At 41.1% G+C, this 19,549-nt stretch overlaps 1 protein-coding gene across 3 annotated transcripts in view; it reads right to left on the bottom strand.

Moving 5' to 3' along the window:
* Positions 1–19,549, bottom strand: part of tbc1d5 (TBC1 domain family, member 5) — a 485,913-nt gene that overhangs the window by 37,797 nt on the left and 428,567 nt on the right. For all 3 annotated transcript variants that reach the window (XM_063044063.1, XM_063044064.1, XM_063044062.1), the window contains one exon: positions 9,027–9,126. In XM_063044063.1, the coding sequence (XP_062900133.1) occupies positions 9,027–9,126 (100 nt within the window). The remainder of the gene's footprint in view (positions 1–9,026; positions 9,127–19,549) is intronic.

Raw genomic sequence — 19,549 nt, forward strand, 5'->3', positions numbered from 1 at the left:
CTGCGGTGTGCCAGTGTTGACTGACAGTGAGGTGGAGATGTTATTTTCAATCTGCACAGATAGTGGTCTTCCAGTTAGGAAGTCGAGGATCTCATTGCAGAGGGAGGTATAGAGGCCCAGGATCTGTAGCTTCTCTATCAGGACTGTAGGGAAGATGGTGTTAAATACCGAGCTACAGTCAATAAATAGCATCTTGTCATAGGTATTTGTGTTGTCCAGGTGATCCAAGGCCACATGCAGAGCCATTGAGATTACATCTGCTGTGGACCTAATGTGGTGATACTCAAATTGCAGTGGGTTCAGGTCCTTCCTGAGGCAGCTGTTGATTCTAACCATGACCAACCTCTCAAAGCATTTAATTACCGTAGATGTGAGTGCTACTGGATGATAGTCATTAAGGTAGCTCATAATACTCTTCTTGGTCTTTTGAAGCAGGTGGGAACTTCTGACAAGAGCAATGAGGGACTGAAGATGTCTTTGAATACCCCACCAGTTGGTTAGCACAGGTTTTCAGAGCCTTACCAGATACTCCATTGGACCCAGCCAGCTTGTGAGGGCTCACCCTATTGAAAGACAGCCTGACGTCGGCCTCCGAGCCAGGCCAGCCTCTCTAGTCCAGGCAACACCTTTGTAAACATTTTCTGCGCCCTTTCCAGTACAACCACAGCTTTCCTATAACAAGATGACCAAAACTGTACACAATACTGAAACATGATGTCCCAACTCCTATACCCAATGCCATGAATCATGAAGGCCAACAAACTAAATGACTTTTGCATCACCCTATGTATACCTATGAAACCTATCTCTATCTGATTAGACAAGTTCAAGTTTATTGTTGTCTGTCTGTACATATATACAACCAAACAGAACAACATCCCTCTGGACCACGGAGCACCCACAATACATTTGTCATACACATCACATAAAAAACAAAATATTACCACAATAGTTAATAAAATAAAATATAATTCAAAATGCATGTAGTGCACAGCACAGATAAACAGTACAGTAAAAAACTTGCTGTCCTAGTAACAAGACCTCAGTGGTGTCTGGGTATTCATGAGTCTCACAGCCTGGGGGAAGAAGCTGTTACCCAGTCTGGCAGTCCTAGTCCTGATGCTTTTGTATTTCCCTTCTTGATAGAAGTGGGTCAAAGAGATTGTGGAATGGGTGCTCAGGATTCTCAACAATGCTTCGGGCCCCATCACATACGAAGCTCCTGGTTCATGGCACAAATGGGGAGTGGAAAGGAGACCCCTATGGTCTTGGTGGTCTTTGCTATCCTCAGTGGTTTCTTGTGGTACGATGCCAGGCAGCTTCCGTAGCACACAATGATGCAGCCACCAGCCTCTGAGGGATGATCAGGTTAAACGCTGAGCTGAGGTTACTTGGTGCGACAGGACAGAGTTGACAGCCAAGCTACGGCATCATCACTGGACTGGTTTGAGTGGTAGGCAAATTGGATAGGGTCCAATGTAGCTGGAAGGTGGGATTTTATACAATCAAAGCAACTCACAGTTATTGAAGTCAATACCACTAGGCGGTAACCATTTTGGCCAGTTACCGTTGCTTCCAGGAAGCTTTGCTGTCATTGAAGCATAGGGTGGACTTGTAATCTGTTATGGTTTGTATACCTTGCCACACATGCTGCTTGACTCTGGCGTCACAAGGTGGCTGCGAATTTCATACTTTTATGAAATAAATGCTGGTACCAGACAGGGTGGCTTGAGTATCTCAGAAACTGCTGATCTCCAGGGATTTTCATGCACAACTGTCTCTAGAGTTTACAGAGCATGATGTGGCAAAACTGTGGGCAAAAATGCCTTGTTAATGAGAGAGATCAGAGGAGAATTCAAGCTGACAAAGAGGCAACAGTAACTCATATAACAACGTGTTACAACAGTGGTGTGAAGAAGAGCAACTCTGAATGCACAAGTTGAACCCTCAAGTGGATGGGCTACGGCAGCGGAAGATCACAAACTTAAACTCAGAGGCCACTTTATTAGGTACATGAGATACTTAATAAAGTGACCACTGAATGCATTTTGTCATATTGACATGTTATGGAGCTGTGCACCACATACTTCAAACAGATTTGTCTTTTTCTACTTTAACAGCCTCCTTCGGTCCAACAACCCTCTCTCATATCAGCAGCCTTCAATTCCAGTGCACTTAAGTTCAAGTTCAAGATCAATTTTATTGTGGTTCAACCATACACACGAGTACAGCTGAAAACATCATTCTTCCGGGGCCCAGGTGAAAAACACAGTACATATCATCACACACAGCACATACAGTCACAAAATAATCACAGAAGTTCCTGAGTGACATGGACAGCTGATTGACAGGTTGACATAAAGTGTGAGGTGCATGTTTATATATGACAGTATAATATTATTAGTACAATTATAATAAAACAAGAAGTATAAATGTGTGAAACAGCAGTAATAAAAGCTGAAAAGTGGCCAGTGCAGGATGAGGGTGTGTCTGTGAGTTCGGGAGGGGGTGCAGCAGGGCATTCAGACAGGGTGTACATGTGTGGTAGATGGTAGCAGGGTATTAGGTCTAACAGCCTGGGGGAAGAAGCTGTTACCCAGGTTGACAGTTCTAGTTGTGGTACCTTCTGCCTGATGGCAGGAGGTCAAAGAAATTGTGGGAAAGACGGGAGGGGTCTTTGTCAATGCCGGAGGCACAGTGCACGCAGTGCATCTGAAGTATGTTTTGAATGGAGGGGCGAGCAACATCAATGATGTTTTCAACAGTCCTCACTTCCGTTGCAGGATCTTATGATCTGATGCATTGCAACTCCCATACCAGGCGGTGATGCGGCTAGTGATTTTTGAGGGGAAGTATATTTCTTTACTTATGGAGATACAGAGTGGATTAGGCCCTTCAAGCCATGCTGCCCAGTGATCCCCCGATTTAACCCTAACCTAATCACAGAACAATTTACAGTGACCAATTAACCCCTACCAACTGGTACATCTTCGGACTGTGGGATGAAATTGGCACACCAGGTGGAAAGCCATGTGGTCACGGGAAGAATGTACAAACTCCTTATAGACAGTGGTGGGAATTGAACCCAGGTCACTAGTACTGTAAAGCGTTGAGCTAACCACTATGCTACCATGCGAAATCAGTGTGTCAGGTACCATTTGTGGAGACAAAGGGATGGTCTCATCAGGACTCACATTACACTGGAGATCCCCAGCAGTTTGGATTTTGCTCTAGGTTCCAGCAGCCACAGTCCTTTGTGCTTGCATTCCTGATTTTCACTCCCCACCACTGATGGATGTGCCTTCAGTGTATTAGAGTCTAACTTCTGGAATTTACTTCCTTTATAGGAATAAACTTCCTTTAAAATGCTCTCCAGAACACCTCACTTCAACTATGTTGTTACTTCTCATAATAACTTTGAAGGGTGATTTTAAACTTTGTTTTACAATGCCCTAGCGAAGTAACTTGTGATATTTTACTGCATTATACAAATACAATTTCCTGCTGCAGAACCTTGCCTGTAACATCAGAATAAATGTTTGGAATGGCAATAACATTACTGTAGTAGAGCCTCATTATTTGTATCTAAATTGCTCCTTGGAGAATTTATAAATTGTGCAAGATTGGGTACTCACTGCCAAAGGCACACTAAGTTGAGGCAATTATGTTTGTTGCTGATGATGGATCTTTCTTTTTTTTAAACAGTCTATTTAAAAGGGTCCTGCTTCATTTGCTGTGATTGTAATAATGTGGAAGAAATGAAGGATTGAGAAGTGTGACGGCTGCCATTCTGTCTGAGCCACTGGTTGAACGTTCAGAATCTGAATGCACACTAATAAAAAAATGTAAGTACTGGAGTCTTATAGCCATGTTTTAAAACAAGTCAAATCAATTATTTCCATGTTAAGTCTCTTATTCACTATGCATTTTTGTTTGATATTTTAATGGCATATTATTCATCAAAAGGGAGATAAATATTAGTAATTAATTAAAACCCAAATAATTATGATAATGAAAAGGCAGATACACTAGCAATAACTTACATTCCATAGCACCATTTAACAGTGGAAATATGCCAAACTACCTAACAGAAGCTGGCAAAAATCAGTTCTGCGACATGTAAACAACCTGTGGGGTATTCAAAGAGCTGGTGATTTGGTTTATGGAGAGACTTAACACAGGAGAACTAAGTAGAAAATTTTGGGAGGGCTTTATCAGAGGTGTAGGACTCCTGGAGCCAAAGTTTAGTGGGAGTGTTACATGTGCTGTGGGAAATTACATTGATTGGTAGAAAGCTGTTGAGATAAGAAGGTGTAATATTTCTAAAGTTGAGCCACTATAAGTCTGATAGAGCAGATGGATGAACAAGACTTGATGCTTGATAGATTTTGGTTGTAGAGTTCTGGTTTAGCTGAAGTTTGTAAACGTTGATTAATAGGAAGCAAGCATCAGAGTAGATGACAAAGAATTACTTCAAGGTTCAGTACCAAATGGGCCGAGATGAATGATGTTGGATAAAAGAATATGAGCAAATATCCATTCTTTAGGTATCACAGAATGACAGAACATTTAGAGTAAGGAAGGAGGCCATTTGATTTACCTACTCTGTAGTAGCTCTATGCAAAGAAAAAAACAAATTAGTTAGTCCTACTCTTTTGCCTCCCCAAAAGCCCAACAACTTCTTTCCTTTTGGATAGGTATTCAATTCCTTTTTAAGTGCTAAGATTTAAAGTTCATCATTTTTTAAACTACTTTGTCCTGTCTCACTTAACCAACGGTGCACATGTTCCCTAAGACCCTCCATTTTAGACTTGCTCTCTATATTGATTTTCTCATTACTCTTACTAAAATATTTAACATTCCTCAGTGTTGAATTTCATCTGCCACCTATTCACCCATTTCGCCAGACTATTCCTGAATCCTTAAAATCTACTTCTACTCTTCTCACAGTTCATCCTGCCTTCAAATGTTGTATCATCTCCATTATCATTCTGTTTACTCAGGGGTGCCCAATCTTTTTTATGCCATGGACCACTATCGTTAACCGAGGGGTCTGTGGACCCCAGGTTGGGAACCCCTGTTTTATCCAAGTCCAAGTCAATAAAGCATTATCCTACTATCACTCTGGCATAATTCCACTTTCTACTTCCCTCCAATAATCTTAAACTACTAATCTGATCAAAGCACTAATTAATTAATTTGAATTATGCCCACATTTTCCCACATCTCTGGTAGTCCTTTGGGATTGAGGATGACTTATTTCTATATTCACTTTGTAAGATGTGAGATTGGTGATGAGACCACTATGAAACTCTCAGGCTCTGCTACAGCGAGGGAAGTGGTGTGTTTCTTCTGCCATTTATGTTGCTCTTATGCTCATCACAATGACTGCATTCAAGCTTCTTCCATGTCATGTCATCACAAAATGACAATTGACATAACTTTATCAATCTTCAGCAGCAGGAGGCTTTGAGATTACTTGGTAGTGTGTGGCATCAATGAACTGATAAATTGAAGTCAAGGGGAAAAACACACTCCAACAACTGGAATCAGTCCTCACACAAGGAGGTGTATCTGGGTGAGCTGAACCTGTCACTACTAGAGTCCCTTGGAACAGTACTCTAGGCTCAAACACCTTCAGCTGCTTCATCAGAGATCTTTCCATCGTAAGATTGGCAGTGGGAATGTTCCCTGAAGATGGCACAATGCTCAATCCATTCACAACTCCTCTGTAGATTAAGCAGACCATGACAGCATGCAGTAAGAGCTGAACAACAATGTGGGGTTATAAGTGGCCAGTAGTATTCACATTCAAAAACGCAAGGTAATGACCATCTCTAAAAAGAGAAACTCTGATAACAGTTTTCCTTGACGTTCAATGCTATTATCATTGCTGACTATATTACCGTTGATATCCTCTGGGTCATTGTTGATCAGAAACTCAATTGCACTAGCTACATAAATACTGTGGCTACAAGATCAGGTATATGCTGAGTATTCTGTGACATAACTGTATATACCTGATCTTTATACACCCAGAGGTCTTTTCACCATCAACAAGGCACAAATAAGAAACTTGATGGAATATTCTCAGCTTGCCTGGGTGAATGCAAGTCTATTGAAAAGCTGAACACTATCCAGGACAAAACATCCAGGCAACCAGCTGAAATATTCACCCCCTCTGCTACCAGTACACAGTTGCCACTGTGCGTACTACAACAAAATATATTGTAGTTACTCATCCAGGCTACTCTGACAGCATCTGTCAAGGACAAGTAGAGCAGGTGCAAGGGAACACTGCCACCTGCAGGTTGCATTTCTGAGCTGCACACCAAACTTACATAGAAATACATTAGCAGTCCTTCATTGCCAATAGGTCAAAATACAGGAGAACCTTCATGAGAAGCAGACAGCAGTGCAGGAAGGTGGCTCATCACCACCTTGTGAAGGATGGGTAATATATGCTGCCTTTCCAGAGGTGTGAAGGGAACTGGGAGTCCTTGTACAGGATTCCCTCAAAGTTAACTTGTAGGTTAAGTCAGTGGTAAGGAAGACAAATGCAATATTAGCATTTATTTCTTCAAGAGGATTAGTATATAAAAGCAAGGATGTAATGCTGAGGCTTTATACCCCAGACTTCACTAGGAGTATTGTGAGCAGTTTTGGGGCTAGATGAGCTGACATTGGGGATGGTCTGGAGGAGGGTCACAAGAAGAACTTAAGGGTTAACACATGAGAAACATTTGAGAACTCTGGGTCTGTACTCGCTAGAGTTTAGAAGAATTAAAGGGGATCTCATTGAAAACTAGTAGTAGCCAGCCGTCAACCCCAGGGGATCATGGGTTTGTGCCTCTGGTGGACTGTGTCTTCTCCAGGGCACAAGCCTGGGCGGGTTTTGAAGAAATGGCTGTTGCTCATGCAGCAGGTTGCTCCTCTCCACGTCACTGATGCAGCCCAAGGGAAGGGCAAGCGCCGATACAGCTTGGAACCAGTGTCGTCGCGGAGGTTGCCAGAGTGAAGTTGTAAACAACATCAAACTGCCTTAGGGACCCCAGCTCCAGATCTCTTCCTTAAGATTTACTTCCGAAGCCTTTCTCATGGGTGGGTGTGGCCGCAAGGCAGTGGAGGGTTAAAATCAGAGTTTTCCATCTCCTAGGTGGGTTGCCCTCCAAGGCTGACGAGCCTCACCTGCCCGAAGCAACTGGTTTTGAGGCACCAGTGGTCCGCCTTTGCCCCTTCTCCTGTCAGTAGAAACAGTTCCGCTGGGCCAAGTAGCTAAGCCACACGTGAAGGTCAAGAGTTGGACTTGGTTGCCAGAGGCTATTAGAATCGCACGCCTGTAGGAGCACTTTATAGGTAGTGGGAGCTTAACCTCACTACCACCCCCAGCCATGACAACCTTAGGAACTATCGAATATTGAAAGGCCTAGACAGAATGGAGAGGATGTTTCCTATGGTGTGGGGAGTCTAGGACCAGAACACCAAATAGCAGGATATCCATTTAGAACAGAGAAGAAGATGAATTTCTTTAGCTGGAGGGTGGTGAATCTGTGAAATTCATTGCCACAGACAGCTGTAGAGGCCATGTCATTGGGTATGTTTAAAGTGGAGTGTTCCTTAAGATTGTTGTAGCCAGGGGTGGTAATGGGAACAAGCTCCCACTACCTATTAAATACTCCCAATGGTATGTGTCTCAAATAGCCTCTGACAACCAAGTCCAGCTCCTGGCCTTTATGTGTGGCTTAGCTACTAAGCACAGTGGAACTTTTCCTACTGACTGGAGAAGGGGCAAAGGCGTGTTACTGGGGCCTTAAAACCAGTTGCTTCGGGCAGATGGGACTCATCAGTTGTGGTTGGCAATTCATCTAGGAGAAGGAAAACTGTGATCTCAAACCTGTGCTGCCTTGCAACTATACCCACTCAAGGGGAAGGCTTCAGGAGTAAACACAGAGGGAAAAATCTGGTGCAGGAGTCCCTAAGGCAGTCCTACATTGAGTTCACTGTTGACTGGCAACTCCTGCAATGCTGCTGGTACCAAACTGTATCGGTCTCTGCCTTTCCTTTGGGTTCATCAGATGCGTGGAGAGGGGGAGCTTGCTCAGCTTGCTCTCCTATTGTACTGCCCAGGCTTGCGCATCCAGACAGCTAGGATGGAATATCCATGGTGACTCTGACCAACAGAGGCCTCAAACAGATAGGTTCTTGATTAGTTAGAGCATCAAAGGTTATAGTAAGAAAGCATGAGAATGGGGGTCAAGAGGAATAATAAATCAGCCATGATGGAATGGCAGAGCATACTCAATGGGCTAAATAGCCTAATTCTGCTGCCTTGCCTGATGGTCTTCTATATGAATCACAATGTGTGCAGACATGCATTAGTTACAATCGTCACTTCTGCTTGAGCATTATGGTTGGATCTGGCAAGAGATCTGAAACTCATTAATTTTCAATGAGAAATCTCAGCCCGCTTAATGATTAGAAAATGTCCTTTCTAAGTACTGATTAATTTTATTTTACCATCTGAAATGATTTCCAAATGTTCTAATACTAAATGCTGGAGGAATTCAGGTCAGGCAGCATCTATGGAAAAGAGTAAACAGTCACATTTACCACAGTATCATCCAAATTGTTGATATAGATGACAAAGAAGAATGGACCCAGCACCGATCCCTACTAGTCATAGCTTCTAGTAGGAGGGGCAACCATCTACTACTGCTCTCTAGCTTCTCCGCAAAGCCAGTGTCAAATCCAGATAACTACCTCATCTGGAATGCCAAGGGACTGAACCTCCCATACTGGACCATGTTAATGTTCTTGCTAAAGTCCAAGTAGACAGCATCCACTGCCTTTCCTTCAGCAATTGGGTAACCTACCTGAAGAACTCTATAAAATTGGCTCAACATGACCTCCCAAGCACAAAGCCATGTTGACTAACCCTAATCAGTCCCTGTCTCACTTAGCTCATAAAGATATCATATGCACCCATAGGATTTACCTTCTCCAATGACAATACCACCAATACTTACATATATGTGTATTCATCATCTTGGCACAGAATTTGCACATTGCCTCAAGGTCATTCAGTTGTCCTTGCAGAAATGACACTTGGGTCTCCAATTCATCTTCCTGAAATATAGAAGGTGAATGTTTATAAATCTTCAAAACAACAATAATGTTTCACTCTTATCACACCAGAATCAGTTGCATAATCAGTTTCTATTAACAATTAAACATGGGTGTTTCTGGTTTCAAGATTTACCAAATCAAGGATCTGATGAGTATCTCTGATTTAGAAAAAGAATTTATAAACATTATTGCTTGGATCTTTAATCAGATCTTATATTTAATGTTCCATGGACAATTTAATAAGCCACTGAGATGTGAAAATGCTTTTATTGTGGCTTAACTATTTGATCTGTTCAAAACAAAACTAGGATATATAGAAAGTCACTATTAAATAAAATTACTTGGGGATAATTTATCACTTGACTATGAACTCACTTCAAGCATAATAAAGCCCTGCTTATTCCAAAATCAATAAATAGATGATTTAACAAGACATAATCCTGAAGTTTGCATTATTAACTAGCCAATTAGATTCACTAAGTTACCAGTCCTTTTCAACAATGAGACTACATGGCTAGTGCCATATGCACAACAGCTCGTATGCTAGCCAAACTATGCTAATATAGAAAGACATCTTGTGCCTGACCACAGTTGTGAAAGGAAAGGTCAACAATTTAATCAACAATTCTGCTACTCTCTCACATATCCAAGTTGACGCAGAGGGCTTTTAACAATATTTTTTTATTTTTCTATCAGGAACCCTAGAGTGGACACTAAATGCCATTGGCTATGTCAACATCATTACAATAGTTATATGCAATAGCTGTAAGGTGCATTCAGCCTGTGAGCCATTAGATTCTTGATTCTGAATCCAATTTGGTCATGGAAATCTATCTATCTATCAATTAATGTAAATTTATATTTAGTTGCCAAAAGTAGTTTAATCTGTTTTCTATCATGAAAACTTATTGAAAATAAGTTTCTACACAATATCATTCTGCATTGTGAGAAATTGTTTTTGATTTTTAAAAAAAAACTGCATTTCTAGGTCTTTTAACGTTACTCCATGGTTTACTTCCTAGAATGAGCTAAGTGATAGGAAGTTCTCCATTTAGAAGAGGAGGGTTATTTATTGTACCATAACATCGTATCATGGAACCATGCTGGAACCTGGTCCTGGTGAATCGCATAACTAGGGCCATGATAGGGCTTAGACTAAATGGTAGCGGGATGGGTTTAACATCTTGGAACAGTGAGGATAAAATTAAATGGAAGGAGAATGCAGGATAGGTTACTGAAGTTACCAGAATAAAAAAATAAGAGATAGTTTAGAAAGAGTAACAATGTCAAAGATTACAGTCAGGAAAGTGGGCATGAGGGGAAATATAAATCAGCCATGACTGGATAGCGGGGCAGACAAGAGGCTGAATAGCCTAATTCTACTCTGATGTCTTACCGACTTATAACTCAGCAGCAAATCTTACTTCTTTATAATTTTACTTTAGAGAGCTGCCCTCTGCTGTACAAACCAAAGATTTCATTCATACAGACCAGGATCTACTCTGAAGTAATATATTATTAACAGTAGTAGATATGTGTAGAAACTTAAATAACGATGATCATTTTAAATGCATCACAAAAATATTTCTGGTGCATAACATCGCTGTGACAATTAATGTACATGAAAAATGGCATAAAGTTTTTTTTAAAGAAGGATTGTTCCATGTAAAATTTTCATTTAGTTTTATTAATTAGAATTGATATTACTGAGAAAGAATACATTAATATTTTAATATTATCATATCTACATGATGTAGATTCTAGAATATTATCAAATTACTTCAATACTGATGTGTTTATACACTATTATTTGTCAAATATGTTGTGCATCAACAGATATCTGAGAATATACTTGCTCTCTTTTGCTGATTTTCACAGTCTTCCTACTGCTTTCATACGTTCTTTGTTTTCCCACTTTTATAGCTTTTTTCTAATTCTCTCTCCAACTTCATCTGCTATTTCTTTTACCCTTTTTAAATTTCAGATCGTGGCTAACTGGAGCAAATTTTTGTAAGCTACTTTTATGGTTTGCAGATGCAAAAAGGTAGCAACATCTGTGGAAAGAGAAATTAATTTACATTTCATTTCCAAGATCCTTTATCAGGTCTGATGCTGTCTGACTTGCTGAGATTTCCAGCACATTCTGTTTTTATTTCTTGACTTCCTGTCCACCACCCACTCCACTTCCTACCAAAACCATACTCCTATCACTATCTCTGTCATTTCTCCTCTAAACTGGTGGGAGGATTTGCTGACTGTGATTGGTGAGAGGTGCTAGAATGGGCAGCGCAGGTACATGGCAGGAGAAAATAGCTGGCTGACTGACAAGAAAATATGTAATTCCCTAAACATATGTATTTAGTGTGCTGGCTGGTGGTGTAGTGGCATCAGCACTGGACTTCAAGGCAGATGGGTCCTCAGTTCAAACCCAGGTGGGTCCCAATCTAGGCAGCAGCAGTATCTGCGCAGAAGAAAGGCCTGGCAATCTACTATGAACCCTATGGTCCATGCGGTCACGAAGAATTGGGCTCAACTTAACGACTGAACAACAAACATATTTAGTAAGAAAAGGTATGATTGTTGGACACATTCATCTGGAGGCTGATTTGGAAGGTAGCTAGACACGGTGATGTGGTGACTTCTACCCATGTAGATGTGGTGATTCCTACATACACTTTGCTTGGCAGACAGTAGGAAAGACTAACAAGATAGTTTGTTAAAATGCTCAATCATTTTGAAAGCTTGACTTGTAAAGCATGTTTAATAGGATGGATTGATAAAATAGCATCTAAATTCAGCTGATAGCTGTAGGCATAACTATAGGAGAGGGGTTTGGCTGCCAAGGAGCTTTGGAAGATATATGAAGAGGAGAACTTGGCCTAAGAAGCTTTTGTGACAAGAATGTCACTCATGCTGTTCGTGCTTAAATTGCAAATATAGCAAATATATTTCATCTGTCTGTATTTTGACACTTTGCTGGCAGTAGCAAATGCTACCTTTATTGAAGAAAGGAGAAATGTGATATTTTAACATCATCAGTGACAAGGTTGTTTGTGGTCCTTTAGAAAGAAGAGCAATCTCAGGAGTTGTATAACATATCTACCGATGGCAGAAACACATGCTCGCCAAGATATTCAACACAAGTCAGTAGTACTAAACCTGCAATGCAGTTCCATTTAGGTGAATGAAATCAAATGTCAGAAGCAATGTAGAATGCGCAGCTACCATTATGCGTAATGTTGCCAAGGGAGGATTAATTTTTGTAAAGCTATCTTGTAAACATACACATAGAAATGAAACCACTGGTTGACTGAAACAAATGATCTGCAGAAAAGATTTCTTAATCAATCCAAGTTTCCTTAATTGGCTATTGCTGGAGTGGATGGTGTTAGAGTGGAGATTTTGAGGCTTTAGCTTTTTAAGGCTTCAGCAAGGAAAGGCTTGAGTGAGAGGAAGTGAAAAAGCTATAGGTAGACACTCTCCCAGTTTATTTATTGTTTTCCTTCTTTAGATTTGCACAGTTAGAACAGTAGGGATGTCAGACAGCATAGTTGATGCCAGGCTGTTTAGTTGAATGCTTCTCCTGTGGGATGTGGGAAGGCAAGGAGACCTCCAGTGTTCCTGACGACTACAAGTGTGAGAAGTGCATCCAGCTATAGCTTCTAACAATCCCTGTTAAGGAGTTGGAGCTGGAGCTGGATGAACTCCGGATCATTGGGGAGCTGAGGAGGTGATAGACAAGACACTTAGAGAGATAGTTACACCCAAGGTGCAGGGCACAAGAAACTGGGTGACAGTCAGGAAGTGGAAAGGGGTTAAACAGCCAATGCAGAGTACCCCTGTGGCCATCCTCCTCAACAACAGGTATATCACTTTGGATACTGCCAGGGGTGGGGGTGGGGGTGGGGGTGGGGTGAAATGACCTAACAGAATAAAGTCACAGTGGCCGGGTCTCAGGCACTGAGTCTACCTCTGTGATTCAGAATGGAAGTGGTATGTTGCCTCACGGGTGCCAGGGTCCGGGACATCCTGGATCGAGTCCTTAGCATTCTTAAAAGGAAAGGTGAGGGGCCAGAGGTCATGGCCCAGGTAGGTACCAATGATATAAGTAGGAAGAGTGATGAGGTTTTGCAAAGTGAATTCAGGGAGTTAGGTGCTAAGTTAAAGGGTACGAATTCCAGGGTTGTGATCTCAGAATTGCTACCCATGCCACATACTAGTGAGGCCAGAAATAGGATGATTACACAGTTCAGCACATGGCTAAGGAGTTGGTATGGGAGAGAGGGCATCAGATTTTTGGATCATTGGGCTCTTTTCTAGGGAAGGTGGGACCCGCATAGAAGAGATGGTTTTTACCTGAATTGGAGGGGGAGGGGGACTAATATCCTAGCAGGAAGATTTGCTAGTGCTGCTTGTTGGTGGGGGGAAGGGGATAAACTAGAATTGCAGGTGGATGTGAACAAGAGACCCAGAACAGATAGTGGAGAGGTTGTGGAGACAAACATTGTTAAGACCTCAAAGTCAGGAATCAAAAGGTTGAGCACCGTGTGACTAATGTCCCGAACTGTGTATATTTCAATGCAAGAAGTAATGTAGGAAAGGCAGGTGAACTCTGGGCATGGATCAATAAGTGGAATTATTATATTGTGATCATTAGTAAGACTTGATTGCAGGAGGGGCAGGACCGCCAGTTCAATATTCTGGGGTTCCATTGTTTTAGACGCAACAGAGCAGGAGGATTAAAGGAGAAGGGGTGGTGTTACTCATCAGGGGAAGGGTCATGGCAGTGCTCAATCAGGACAGAGGTTTTATGAGTGGAACTGAGGAATAAGAAAGATATAGACTGCGTTAATAGGGCAACAGTCCGCAGGTTGAAGACTTTTACAACAAATATAAGGTTGTTGTAGTTGACGATTTTAACTTTCCATATATTGGCTGGGACTCCCAGACTGTAAAAGGACTAGATGGGAGAGAGTTTGTCAGATGTGTTCGGGAAAGTGTCCTTCATCAATACGTAGAAGTCCCAGTGAGAGAGTGTGCGACAATTGATCTGCTATTAGGGAATGAAATAGGTCAGGAGACAGAAATTTGTGTTGGGGAACACTTTGCATCTCCTGATCACAATATCATTAGCTTCCATGTACATATGGAAAAAGATAGATCAGGACCGCAGACAAGAGAAAATCTGCAGATGCTGTGGGAACTCAGGAGGCCAGGCAACATCTATTGGCCTGAAACGTTGACTGTACTTTTTTTCCATATATGCTGCCCAGCCTGCTGAGTTCCTCCAGCATTTTGTGCGTGTTGATCTGGACCGTGGGTTGAGATTCTAAATTGAAGAAAGGCCAATTTTGATGATATCAGAAAGGATCTGGCAAGAGTGGATTGTGACAGACTGTTTTCTGGCAAAGGTGTACTTGTTAAGTGGGAGGTCTTCAAAAGTGAAATTTCAAGAGTACAAAGCTTATATGTGTCTGTCAAACTAAAAGATAAAGAGAACAAGTTTAGGGAACCCTGGTTTTCAAGAGATATTGAGGCAATGGTTAAGAAAAAAAGGAGGTGCATAGTAGGTATAGGCAGAAAGGAACGAATGAAATACTTATGGAGTATAAGAAATGCAAGAGAACACTTAAGAAAGAAATCAAGAGAGCTAAAAAGAAGGCATGAAGTTACCCTAGAAGATAAGGTGAAGGAAAATCCTAAGGGCTTCTACAGATATGTAAAGTGCAAAAGGATTGTGAAGGACAAAACTGATCCTCTGGAAGATCAGAATGGTAATCTGTGCGTGGAGTCAAAAGAGATGAGGGAGATCTTAAATGAATTTTTTTGTATCTGTATTTACTCAGGAGATGGACACAAAGTCTATTGAAGTGAGGCAAAGCAGCATTGAAGTCAGAGACCCTATACAGATTGCAGAGGAGGAGTTGTTTGCTGACTTGAGGCAAATTAGGGTGAATAAATTCCCAGGCTGTGACAAGGTGTTCTTTCGGACCCAGTGCGAGGCAAGTGCAGAAATTGTAGGGACCCTAGCAGAGATATTTAAATCATCCTTAGCGATAGGTGAGATACTGGAGGATTGGAGGATAGCTAATGTTATTCTGCCATTTAAGAAAAACTCTAAAACTAAACCAGAAAATTATAGGCTGGTGAGCCTAGCATCAGTAGGTATTGGAAGTTATTCTAAGGAACCGAATATATGAGCATTTGGATAGACATGGACTGATTAGCGATAGTCAGCAGGGCTTTGTGTATGGTAGGTCGTGTCTAACCAACCTTATAGAGTTTTATGAGGAAGTTACCAGGAAAGTTGATGAAGGCAAGGCAGCAGATGTTGTACACTTAGCAAGGCATTTGACAAGGACCTATATAGGAGGATGGTCAAGAAGGTCAGTCGCTTGGCATTCAAGATGAGGTAGTAAATTGGATTAGACATTGGCTTTGTGGGAGAAGCCAGAGAATGGTAGTAGATGGTTGCCTTTCTGACTGGAGGCCTGTGACTAGTGGAATGCCACGAGGATCAGTGCTGTTATTTGTCATCTATATCAATGATCTGGATGATATACTGATTAACTGGATCAGCAAATTTGCGGATGACCCCGAATTTGGGGTTGTAGTGGACAGTGAAGAAAACTATCAGAGCTTGCAGAGGGATCTGCAAAAGCTGGAAAATAGTCTGAAAGATGCGAGATGGAATTTAATGCAGACAAGCGTGAGGTGTTGCACTTTGGTAGGACCGACCAGAATAGTTCTTACACAGTGAACGGTAGGGCACTGAGGAAGTTGGTAGAACAGAGGGATCTGGGAATACAGGTCCATAATTAATTGAAAGTAGCAGCACAGGTAGATAATGTCATAAAGAAAGCTTTTGGTACATTGCCCTTCATAACTCAAAGTATTGAGTACAGGAGATGGATGTTGAAGTTGTATAAAATGTTGGTGAGGCCTAACTTGGAGTGTTGCGTGCAGTTTTGGTCACGTATCGAGAGGAAAGAAGTAAATAAGGTTGAAAGAGTAAGAGAAAATTTACAAGGAATTTTCTGGGACTGGAGGACCTGAATTATAAGGAAAGATTGAATAGGTTAAGACTACTCCTTGGAACATAAAAGATTGAGAAAGCTTTGATAGAGGTATACAAAATTATGAGGGGTTTAGATAGGGTAAATGCAAACAGGCTTTTTCCACTAAGGTTGGGTCCGACTACAACTAGAGGTCATGGGTTAAAGGTGAAAAGTTTTAGGGGAACATGAGGGAAAACTTCTTCACTCAGAGGGTCGTGAGAGTGTGTAATGAGCTGCCAGCACAAGTGGTGCATGGCAGCTCAACTTCAACGCTTATGAGAAGTTTGGATAGGTACGTGGATGGTCGGGGTATGGAGGGCTATGGTCTGGGTGCAGATTGACAGAGTAGGCAGCTGAAGTAGTTCGGCACTGTCTAATTGGACAGAAAGACCAGTTTCTGTGCTATACTTTTCTGTGACTTGATGACTCTAATCACATTAAACCTTCACCTGAAGTGGAAAATCGAATCAGAGAAAACACTGCAATGACAACACCGAGGGGGGAGAAAAACATCAAACTGCAACCAAAAATATACATTCACACAAGAATTCTCTAAGTTCTGAGTCCCTAGAAATATTTATCTAGAAAGTCCAAAACGTCGGTACAGGTTTCCCCAGCTATCCGAAGATAGAGCGTTCCTGTGAAATGGTTCGTAAGCCGGAATGTCGTAAAGTGAATAAGGAATTACCATTTATTAATATGGGAAAAATTTTTGAGCGTTCCCAGACCCAAAAAATACCCTACAAAATCATGCAAAATAACACATAAAACCTAAAATAACAGTAACATATAGTAAAAGCAGGAATGATATGATAAACACACAGCCTATATAAAGTAGAAATACTTTTCAGCACTGTCTAGCGCAGTAAAAATCTCACGGCAGCACTCTCGGAAGAAACACGGCGCAAGTGCTCTTGGCAGAAACACTCTCTCCAGTAACCTTTAAGCTATGAAGCTGCCAAATCATATCAAATAGTGCATAAAAATACACAGCCTATATAAAGTGGAAATAATGTATGTCCAATAGCCAAACTCACTATTGCCGTATTTACTGTTGATGGTTCGAAGCCTTTAAAATCGTTCACTGCTTCGGGACAGAGTTTCCTCCAAACGCCATTTCTCATTGAGACCGTTAGCCTATCGAGAGCATCTCCAATGTTGGCGATTGCCAATTTTATATTGTATTCTTTCCAGATCTCTAGCAAAGACACTTCGGAGTTGCCCTCTTTGTCAATAGCACTTACAATAAAACGCATCACATTTTGCGTATAGTAAGCCTTAATTGTGGCTAATAGGCCTTGGTCACACGGTTGCAGCAACGATGTCGTATTCGGCGGTAAGAACGCAACACGAATGTTACCGCCATACTCGGTAATGGCATACTCGGTGGATGAGCAGCACAATTATCCACAATCACAAGACACCTTTATCAAGGTTATTTTCTCTACAGTATTTTTCAACAAAAGGACAAACGTATCCACTCATGTACTCAGAAAAAAGCATTTGGGTATTCCAACCACTTGAATGTGAACGGAACACAACAGGAAGTGTTTTCTTATCAACACCTTTAAGTACCCTCGGATTTTTTGAATGGTACACTAGTAGAGGCGTAAGGGCAGCATCACCAGTGGCATTAATATAGGCATTAGGGTAAACCTGTCCTTCGATGCCTTGTGTCCCTTAGCCTGCTTTTCTTCTATCGAAATAAATGTCTTGCTCGGCAATTTTTTCCAATAAATTGCAGTTTCGTCACAGTTAAGCACTTGCTTATACGAATAACCAAACGCCATTTCTCTGCGTATAAATAGTGCAAATGGTGGACGCAGGCAAGTTCAACGCACGGACAATATCCTTACTTCGTTCACCACGATCGAAATGCTTAATTATGTCTAGTTTTATGCTAAGTGTAACACCCTTACGAGCTCTTTTAGGCTTTTCCGATACCTTAGAACTCATCTTGCTAATGGATGCACAAAATAAATCAAGATAAAGCACGTGTTTAAGCAGTGGTGGCTAGAATGCAGTTCCGGGGGAAGAGCTTGGCTGTTCAGGCGCGTGCTACCTTTCGACACAGTGAAAACACCTGCTGTTAGCAAAAACGGGTAACTAATGTAGGTCTTTCGTAACAGCGAGGTGTCGTAAAGTGAAAGTTCTGAAAACGGGGGCCACCTGTATTACAAAAATCATTAAATAAAAAATAAGATGCACACGATTCTGTAATAGCATTCATCGTCCCTGGTTCCAAAGGGGAGCACTGTATGGATGCAGAGCAGAGGGAGAGTGAACAACTACAGGTCATGGGCCATATCATTATCAGTGAGATAGTTGGGATGAGGTCCTATAGATAGACTTTAGGGAGTTAGAAAAGAGGCTGTGATACAGTCACGATACTCTCCACTGTGCACCTACTGAAGAATGTCAAGGTTTTAGATAACATGTTGAATCTGCACAAAATTCTAAGAAGGTAGAGCTGTAGTTGTGCCTTCTTTGCAATGGTACTTACATTCTGGTCCCAGAACAGATCCTCTAGTTTAGTTATAAAGGAAAGGTAATGGAGTAATATCAACAATGAGACCATAGCGATGTTGAGGAATGCTCTTGGCACAGAATCTCAAGAAGTAGAATCAATTTGGATAAAAAGAGGAAATACTAAGGCCACGATCTCAATGGTACAAATACATGTGTTCTTTAACAGTAGCTAAATTATGGGAAAGAATATCAGTCAAGAAACAACGAGATTTGTAGGGAAGGTGCTCCATTTATCATAATGATATTAATCATCATTTAGACTGAACAAATCAAATGGGTAAATATAGTACCAAGGACAAGTGCTCAGAGCATATTTGTAATAGTTTCTTAGAGCAACACATTTAAGAACTATCCAGAGAACAGGATAGATAAATGATCTTACAGTAAAGGATCCCCAGGAAATGAGTAATCATAGCATGGTAAAATTTCAATTTCAGCTTGAGGGTGAAAAATGTGAGTCTAGTGCACTAAGCTTAAATAATGTTAATTAGAATGATATGAGAATATAGTTGTCTAAAGTGAAACAGGAAAATTGAGTAAGGTGCTGGATTAGTAGTGGCAGACAGACTATAAGATAATATTTCATAAATACGAAAAAAGTTTCAATTCAGTGAGAAAGAAAGATTCTAAAAAAGGATGCACCACCAATTAAGAAACTGCAAAGTTCAGTTTGTATCCAGTGTTGAAACTTTTTTTTTGTATCAGGGAAAGAACGGCTAACATAATTATAAGAACATAAGAAATAGGAACAGAGGAATTATTCCAAAAAGCACAGTTAATTTGTTAGGTTGCAAATTAATTTTAAGTGCTTTAGAAATTGTAGAAAAAACTGACTT

The sequence above is a fragment of the Mobula hypostoma genome, chromosome 3 (assembly GCF_963921235.1).
Source record: "Mobula hypostoma chromosome 3, sMobHyp1.1, whole genome shotgun sequence".
NCBI lineage: Eukaryota > Metazoa > Chordata > Chondrichthyes > Myliobatiformes > Myliobatidae > Mobula > Mobula hypostoma.